This window comes from Chanodichthys erythropterus, chromosome 4 (assembly GCF_024489055.1).
Source record: "Chanodichthys erythropterus isolate Z2021 chromosome 4, ASM2448905v1, whole genome shotgun sequence".
NCBI lineage: Eukaryota > Metazoa > Chordata > Actinopteri > Cypriniformes > Xenocyprididae > Chanodichthys > Chanodichthys erythropterus.
Window position 1 is genome coordinate 2,018,204 of NC_090224.1, and position 9,824 is coordinate 2,028,027.

General features: G+C 34.6%; 1 protein-coding gene across 3 annotated transcripts in view; it reads left to right on the forward strand.

Moving 5' to 3' along the window:
- rtn1b (reticulon 1b) overlaps positions 1 to 7,405 on the forward strand; it is a 45,375-nt gene extending 37,970 nt beyond the window's left edge. For all 3 annotated transcript variants that reach the window (XM_067383604.1, XM_067383605.1, XM_067383606.1), the window contains 6 exons: positions 1,632 to 1,839; positions 3,116 to 3,254; positions 4,339 to 4,408; positions 4,528 to 4,574; positions 4,676 to 4,734; positions 6,380 to 7,405. In XM_067383604.1, the coding sequence (XP_067239705.1) occupies positions 1,632 to 1,839; positions 3,116 to 3,254; positions 4,339 to 4,408; positions 4,528 to 4,574; positions 4,676 to 4,734; positions 6,380 to 6,422 (566 nt within the window). In that variant the 3' untranslated portion in view covers positions 6,423 to 7,405. The remainder of the gene's footprint in view (positions 1 to 1,631; positions 1,840 to 3,115; positions 3,255 to 4,338; positions 4,409 to 4,527; positions 4,575 to 4,675; positions 4,735 to 6,379) is intronic.
- The last annotated feature ends 2,419 nt before the right edge of the window (positions 7,406 to 9,824 follow it).

Below are 9,824 nucleotides of genomic sequence, written 5' to 3' on the forward strand. Positions count from 1 at the left end.
TTATTATATAATATTTTACTAGTTACTTGAAAAAGTAATCTGATTATATACCTTGCATTACTTGTAATGCGTTACTCCCAACACTGTTATTAAGCATAATTAGTGGAATTATTTCAGGTAATTGGGCTTCATAAAAATGCTGCTTTTTAAATAATCATTATCATGTACAGTACCATTCAGATACTCTGCTTCAGACAATATTACTTACATTAGTTACAGCATTAGTGTCACATTTGGTCTTGGAGATTATCACATTATATAACATTAGAATAGAGGCACCACACAATGCCAGATTTGTGCACCTGGTTCCAGTCCGTTGCCATGGCTACCATGTTGTCACTTGGCCAGAATTTTGTGTTTCTGAGAATTTGTGCCGAAAGGGACATGGAAAGACAGTTAAAAGGTAAAAAAAAAAAAAAAAAAGACATTTTAACTTTTTATTTTCATTTTAATGAATTTAAAATAATTTATAAATACAATATTTTTAAATAAAAAGGTGGGATTAAAGAAATAATAGGGGTTAAATACAAGTTAAGCTCAATTAACAACATTTGTGGCATAATGCTGAAAATATAGTAATAAAAATTGACTCATTACTCGTCTTTAAAACAAAAAGAAACAAAAATTGAGGTTATGATGAGGTGCTTTCAATGGAAGTGAATTTTATAATTCTAAAAAGTTCTTAATTTAGGATTTTCCTGATAAAACGGTATTATTTGACCTGTAAAGTATAAAACTATTAACACACATATTGTTTACGTCTTGTTACTATACTATTGAAACAGTCATTTGGTTGGTCTCTGTAACCCAGATTTTTTGCTTTTTTTTTAAGAAAATGAGTGAGAAGTTAAAATGAATTTTCATTGTAATCAACATTATAACAGTACAATTTAACCACAAGGAAATTTCTTGGTACCTACAGTATATCAAATCTTACCTCACCCAAAAATAAAAATTGTCATCATTTACTCACGCTCATGTCGTTCCAAACAAAGAAGATATTCTGAGAAAGGTCTATGTTTTTTGTCCATAAAATGGAAGTCAGTGGTCACCAAAACTGTTTCTTTACCAACATTCTTCAAAATATCATCTTTTGTGCTCTACATAAGAAAGAAAGTCGTACATGTTTGGAACGACATGAGGGTGAGTAAATGATGACAGAAATGTCATTTTTTGGGGTTAACTTTAATCACTGCAGCTCCCGTAGCCTGATAGGTTAGCGAAGTGTTCACTTGTTTCACACTTCAGAATCTGAAGCAGATGCATTATTGTTTGCCTGTTCTATCACAATTAAAGAGTATTCGAACATCCTACTCATTTGACATAGTTCGTTTTGCATATTGTGAAGCAGGGACATACACATATTGTGACGCAGGCCTTCTGTCTCATTCTGCAGACTGAATCCAGCCGTTTTTTTAATGTACTGCTGTCTGTTTGTGTAATGGTTTCTAATGGTGTTTTCACTGACTCAGCACTGATGCAGAGTGATTCACTAGTCGTTACATCACCGTAGGTCACGAATGATGAATTGATGATCCTAAAACAATCAATGACAATCAGATTTGTGGCATACTGTAAATCACCACCATACCCTACCTGATCAGATCTTCTTTCTCTCTCTCCCACTCCAGCGATGGAGTTGCTGTACTGGCGGAACCTGAAGCAGAGTGGGCTGGTGTTTGGCAGTTTACTGCTACTGCTTTTCTCCCTGACACAGTTCAGTGTGGTCAGCGTGGTGGCCTATCTGGCCCTGGCTGCCCTCTCCGCCACCATCAGCTTCAGAGTCTACAAGTCCGTGCTGCAGGCTGTGCAGAAAACAGATGAGGGACATCCCTTCAAGTAAGATGGCTGTGTATGTATGTGTGTGTGTGTTAGGGGTTGACAGACTAGTCAACCTTAATGGTCTGCCATGATGTTTTAAGCTTGATATCGACTAGTCGCTGATCATGTGATTTGATTTGAAATGATTGTTGTGTCATTCTAAAATTTTCCTTCCACTCATCATCTGTGAAGTGGAGCAGGACAATGTCCCACTAGTCCTTGTTTTGGACTTTCATCCACAGACACCTTGTTTTGGGTGCAGGAATGGGCATTTTTACTGCTTGGTAAATATAATCATGGCACAAAGCTTTGTGTTCAAGTTTTCTCCTAATTCTAATGCTCTAGACTTTAATGCTCTGCCATGACGTTTTAAGCTCAACATCATTTAGTCGCTGATCATGTGACTTTGACAACAACAACATGGCCACCTTGCATAAGACCTTCATACATTTCTGACTTGATGTACTATATCTTTTCTAACTGATCTGACTCAATGGTTTTCGTATAAATTACGATCAAACTCCAAAAAATCCAAACGATTTACATTGGCTGTAATACTAATACTGTCCTGTAGAGGGGGCCACAGGATAATAAATGTTTGAAGTCCACTTTTATGCCCTGTTTCCATCAGTTAAAATGTGAAATAATAAATACATTCTCTGAGAGCGCTCCACAAGTTATGTTTGTTTGTACCATCTGGATACTCATATTGATCGGGTGAATGCACGTTTTAAACAGTTTATTGTACAGGTAAGTTAATCCCCGCTCTAAACCCAAAATGTCCCCACAATGAAATCCTTGTCCTGGTGGGGACATTTTTTTGGTCCCCTTGAGGAAAACAGCTTAGAAATCATATTAAGTGATGTTTTTTGGAAATCTAAAAATGCAGAAAGTTTTCTGTGATGGGCAGGGTTAGGGGATATAATATACAGTTTGTCTATGGAGTGTGTGTGCGCGTGCATTTTTGTGATTTATGAGGACACAAATTTGTATAATGACACGGATATTACACTGATATTACGATGTAAACATGAAATATGAGGACATTTCATGAGTTCTCATATTTGAAATAGCTTTAAAAACATACTAAACAATGTTTTATTAAAAATGCAGACAGTTTTCTGTGATGGGTGTGTTTAGGGGTAAGGGTAGTGTAGGGGGATAGAATGTACAGTTTGTACAGTATAAAAACCATTACGCAGATGAAATGTCCTCACTAAGATAGCAAAACAAACCTGTGTGTGTGTGTGTGTGCACATGTGTTACTAACAATGTTTTTATTACCTGGATGCAGAACTTATCTGGATGTGGAGATGTCACTGTCCCATGATCAGATGCAGAAGTATGCAGAAAACGTCCAGTATTATATCAACAGCACACTGAAAGAACTGCGCAGACTGTTCCTGGTGCAGGATCTGGTGGACTCACTAAAGGTGACCGTCCATTCAATTTAATATACACCAGGGTTGTTAAGTTGTGTGTCAAATGACAGATTTTGATAGACTTTTGACTTTTTTATTTGATATTTGATAGGACAGTACAGAAATGGGAGGTTATCAGGAAATTTCTTGATCTTTTTTTAGACAAGTTGCTCACACATAAGTGCCAGCATGCATGGCATAGCATGTATATGTAGCATGTAATAATAAATACAGTAAAAACAGTAATATTGTGAAATATTAGTATAATTTAAAATAAGTGTTTTCTATTTGAATATATTTTAAAATGTAATTTACCATCACAGTCTTCAGTGTCACATGATCCTTCAGAAATTATTTTAATGTGCTGATCAATAAACATTTCTTATTATTGTCAATGATGAAAACTACGGAGCCCCTAAAAGGACATGGCAATGGAAAAAATATGAGATGGAAGGGAAAAATACATTTAAATTATTTTGTGATGACAAAAGTTTTTTGTATCCTCGAGAAACTTTACGTTCCCTCGCAAAAAAAAACGTTGGTGTACCTTGCGAACGCTAAGTTTCTCAGGGGAACGTAAACATTTTGCGAGCGAACAAAAAAAAAGCATGGACAGACATATTTTTGTGGAAACTGATGCTTTTCAGGATTCTTTGATGAATAGAAAGTTCAAAAGAACAACATTTATTTAAAAAAAAAAATTGTAACAATTTTTGATCTGTTTAATACATCCTTGCTGAAAATAAAAAATACTATAAAAAAACTATTTCCTTAAAAAAAATTTTACTGACCACAACGTTTTAAACGTGTATATGAAACAAATGTGCATTTCAGGAATATTCATTTTACATTTTCAAGTTAGCAGCAACAATATTTTGTAAAAGTAAATCAAGAGTTAGTATACAGAATATTAGAGCAGTTATCACCTTATTGGTTTATTCTTGCTATATGATTGTCAGTGCACTTCTACAATGCTTTAGTTCAGCTTGTCACAGAAATGCATCATAAGCCATTTGATACCTGCATATATATGTGTGTGTGTGTGTGTGTGTGTGTGTGTGTGTGTTAACTGCTAGTTGTTTTTGTTTGCCTCAAGTTTGCAGTGCTGATGTGGTTGCTGACCTATGTGGGAGCCCTCTTCAATGGTCTTACTCTTCTTATTATGGGTGAGCAGTTTTTTCAGTTCCATATGTATTTGTAATTTGAAATATAGATGAATGTATGCTTTTTTAATGACAGACTGCATTTTCTCATCTTTTAACATTTACGTTGCTTCTTGCTTCAGTGGTGGTGTCCATGTTCTCAATGCCTGTGGTCTACGAGAAATACCAGGTCAGAGTGGCACCTTTGTTACCATGACTACAGCTTCATGTACAATTCATAAGCACCAGGACTACAATGACTCACTCTTTTAATATTTCTCCGATCTTTAGGCACAGATTGATCAGTATGTGGACCTAATAAGGACCCAAGTCAACTCTGTGGTAGCAAAGTCAGTACTCCCTTTGAGCATTTATTATAATATAATATAATATATAATATAATATAATATATGTTTTAATGTTTTTGAATAGCCTCTTTTGCTCAAGACTGCTTTTGTTTAATCTAAAAATACAGTAAAAACAATACTGTGAAATATTATTACAATTTAAAATGATTTTTTTTTTTCTATTTTATAGCATAATTTATTCCTGCGATGGTAAAGCTGAATTTTCAGTGTCACATAATCCTTCAGAAATTATTCTATATGCATTTTGATGCTCACAAAACATTTCTTATTATTATCATCAATGTTAAAGTGTTCACCCAAAAATGAAATTTCTGTCATTAATTACTCACCCTCATGTTGTTTCAAACACTTTGTTCATCTTCGGAACACAAATTAAGATATTTTTTTATGAAATCCAAGAGTTTTTTTTTTTTTTATCCTCAATAGAAAGCAATGAAATGAACACATTCAAGGTCCAGAAAAATAGTAAAAACACTGACTACAGTGGTTCAACCTTAATTTTATGGAGCGACGAGAATACTTTTTGTGCGCATAAACGAAACAAAAATAACTAATTTATTAATTTGTCTCTCCCCTATTTTAACAATGTTTTTACTACTTTTCTGGACCTTGAATGTGGAAATTTCATTGCTTTCTATTGAGGGTTAAAAACCTACGGAAGAGGATTAGGGCCAAGCAATAATAAAAAAATAAAACCATCTCGAGATTAAAGTTAAATTTCGAGAAAAAACTTGTTAAATTTCAAGAAAAAAGTCGAGATAAAATGTTGAGAATAAACTTGTTAAATTACGAGAAAAACTTGTTAAATTGAGGAAAAGTCGAGATAAAATGTCAACAAATTTGTTCTCGTAATTTAACGACTTTTTTCTCAATTAAATGAATTTATTCTCAACATTTTATCTCGACTTTTTTCTCAAAATGTAACGACATTTTCTCATAATTTAACGAATTTGTTCTCATAATTTAACGACTTTTTTCTTGTAATTTAATTACTTTATTCTCAACATTTTATCTCGACTTTTTTCTCGAAATTTAACGAGTTTTTTTCTCATAATTTAATGAGTTTATTCTCAACATTTTATCTCGACTTTTTTCTCAAAATGTAACGACATTTTCTCATAATTTAACGAATTTGTTCTCATAATTTAACGACTTTTTTCACGTAATTTAATGAGTTTATTCTCAACATTATATCTCAACCTTTTTTCTCGAAATGTAACAACTTTAATCTTGATGTTTTTTTTTTTTATTATTATTGCTTGGCCCTAATCCTCTTCTGTAAAAACCCTCTTGGATGTCAACAAAAATATCTTAATTTGTGTTCCGAAGATGAACAAGGTCTTAAAGATTTGGAACGACAATGAAATACTTAATGACAGAAATTAAATTTTTGGGTGAACTAACCCTTTAAAAACAGTTGTACTGCTTCATATTTTTGAGCAAACAGAAATATCTTTGAACAAAAGTTCAAAAGAACAGCATTTATTTGAAATAGAAATGATTTATAACAAAGATGACTTTACTGTCACTTTTGATCAATATAATTGCTGAATAAATTATTATTGTCTTAAAAAATCATACTTAATATAATATACAGTAATATAATTGTGTGTTTTTGATTGTACAGGATCCAGGAGAAGATTCCTGGGGCCAAACGAAAGGCTGAATAAGCCTCATAGGGCCCCTACGGAGGAGGTTCTGAGCCCCAGACCCCGACTCATTATAGGGAGAGCTGAATGATGATCAAGGGTTCCTCTTTGAACACACACACACACAACAGACACAAATAAACATCACTGGAACATAGTTCTACTTTGTACACATTGTGACGTCTAGAGCAATGGCAAAGCTGTGCAGGAGAAGTCCCATCCTCGCCTTGTAACCATAGAAAAAAAATGAATAAAAAAAGTGTGCTGTTTCTCAATTCAAGATCTAGTCAGAAGTACAACTACTTGATGAATTGTAGAAGTAAACTTGAAACATATTATTCAAATCCGGCAAAAAGACTAGATGTGGGGTTTTTTTTTTATTATGATTATTATTATTATGTGTTGCTCACAAAGTGCATGAAGTCAAGAGTCTTAAAGTGCTGATGAATTCTCTTTTTATCTTTTAGTTTATGTGCTTTCTCAGCTGTGCTGAAAATCTCTGTAGTATGTGAAGTTTCTCTCCAGCTTTATTGCTCTCCAGTGACACTCTCTTCTTGGAAAAAAGAAAAAGAAAAAAAAAAAGCTTTTTTTGTGTCTATGGCGTCGGGTGGGGCTTTTCCTCTTCCATCACTATATCTGTAAACATGATTAACATACAGTAATCGTCATTGTCAGCTAGACGCATGGATCTGCTGAGGTTCATGATATCTGGGCACAAACGCAACTATTTAGCAATGTTCTGATTAGATATGGTCAGCTCACTATAGCATTACAGTATGTTTCTTTTTCGTAGGACTCCACTACAGAGATTCATGTTTTTAGGTGCCGTCTTTTATCTTTTTTTTTTCTTCAAAAATGATACAAAACAAAAGAGAGGGAGGAGAAGGAAGCTTCAGCGAGTGATTGCCAGCTAGAATCTGTCAATCTTTGTACCGTTAAGTGTTGTTCATTCTTTTAGCCATTGACTCTTAACTATTTGCACTTAAGCTGTACTCAATACTGAATGCGAAAATAAATGTTCTTAAATGTACTTTTATGTTTCGTGTCTCATTTTTTGTCTTTAAATATTGTCATAACCAATGTTGCTGATGACATTAAATGGATTTTTCCCCTACAATATCTGAGGATAAAATGAGTGAGTATAGCCATTCAGTAGTATATCTGAAAGCCATCAACAACAATTAGCCTAGAGAACATGATCAAACTTTCATTTTAAATAAACATAATTATCACAAAACCATAAATATTATTTTTATATACTTGGGGATGATGTAACATACAGTTTCGCTGTTTGAGTGGGGTTTGAGTGGGACATCCTCACTGAGGGTCATCCGGGGTGAACATTTAAGATAACGCTAACAGGAAGTGGGGGAAACATTTGCGTAGCCTCAGGCAGTGAAAACTGTACCTGCCAGTGATGTTTGTTGTGTTACAGTACATATATGAATAATGAATGCTGATTGGAGATGACTCTCTTGAATTAGGACGCTGCCCATCTGTCAGCGGGCACTGTTGGGTGTGCCCAGTGTACCTGTCTATTGTCCAAATGCTACATTTTCGCTCCAGGAACAGGTGGGATGGACTTGGACAACAGCGGGATCTGTATCCGCTCGCAGGCATGACTTTGCAACACACACACACACACACACATGTACTAACATAAAAATCTGTCAACTCCGTTATAGACAGACTGGGCAAATATATACAGTAAACTAATGTAAGACAACTGTTTCTTCCCTAAGAGAACTTTTGTCTCTTCATCCATTAATTCGATTAATTAAGCCTAATAGGATAGAGACTTTTTGTTTTGGAGTAAAAATATCAACACATTTAACTGAAAGTTGCCAAGATGATGTGCATTTTCACTAAACATAGCTTTAAAAATTAATGAAATCCTTTAGAACTTCGTAAAGTAAGCTTCCGATCAATTTGTTAAAGGGTTAGTTCACACAAAAATGAAAATTCTGTCTTTAATTACTCATCCTCATGCCGTTCCACACCCGTTAGACCGTCGTTAATCTTCGGAACACAAATTAAGATATTTTTGTTGAAATCCGATGGCTCAGTGAGGCCTCCATAGCCAGCAATGACATTTCCTCTCTCAAGATCCATAAAGGTACTAAAAACATATTTAAATCAGTTCATGTGAGTACAGTGGTTCAATATTAATATTATAAAGCGACGAGAATATTTTTGGTGCACCAAAAAAAACAAAAAAAAACGACTTCTATAGTGATGGCCGATTTCAAAACACTGCTTCATGAAGCTGCGTTATGAATCTTTTGTGTCAAATCAGCGGTTCAGAGCGCCAAAGTCACGTGGGCTGCATCCGAAAACCTAGGTAGCTGTCTTGCTGCCTTATAAGAGAATGACTTGTAAGGCAGCATTTGTGCATGAAGGCACCTCACGAAACTGATTTCAGACAGACTTCTGAGGCAGCTTAACAGTTTAATGATCTACAGCAAAATAGCGTGAGCTTTGGTGAGAACTAAATAAATATTTAGTTACTACAGTAAAAGGACATCAAAATTGAAATATGTTGGTCAAAATCGTACATTTATACACAAAACGAGCAGCAAACACAACTTTCGGACGCCATCTTTATTTTTCTAGCTCAACTGTCACAGAATGGAAAGCACAGGATTGTGGGATATCAAGGGCAGTGAAGGATACATATGCTGCCTTCAAAAATCGATCAGATGAAGGTATCTCATGAGACATTATGCCTTGGTGCCTTCCTACCTTGAAATGTGTCCTCAGAAGGCAGCATTTTCCAGTTTTCGGACGCAGCCGTGATTTCAGCAGTTTGGCGGTTTGACACACGATCCGAATCATGAATCGACACAAAAGATTCAATGCTCCGAAGTTTAATGGTCCGTGTAATGCTTCACAATTCAATTTTCAGACCATACAATGCAAATGCAAAAATGAAAAATTGAAACCAGATGTTCATTTTTCCTGTTTTTCGGTTATATCATAAATTTTTCCCCCTTTTTTTCAATTTTACTTTATTGAACCAATGTAGTCACATGAACTGATTTAAATATGTTTTTAGTACATTAATGGATCTTGAGAGAGGAAATGTCATTGCTCCCTATGAAGGCCTCACTGAGCCAACGGATTTCAACAAAAATATCTTAATTTGTGTTCCGAAGATTAACAAAGGTCTTACTGGTGTGGAACGACATGAGGGTGAGTCATAAATTACATTATTTTCATTTTTGTGTGAACTAACCCTTTAACAATAAAATACATTTTTTAAGCAAAACCTTAAACAGAGTTGACACTGATGGTAACAGAGCTGAAATCAATAACAGAGTTGACCAACCGTAGTTAAAAGACCAAAAACTATATTTTCTGCCAGACGCTTAAACTTTTTTACAAATGAATGAGAGAAGAATAATGACACATCCTCACTGCCTT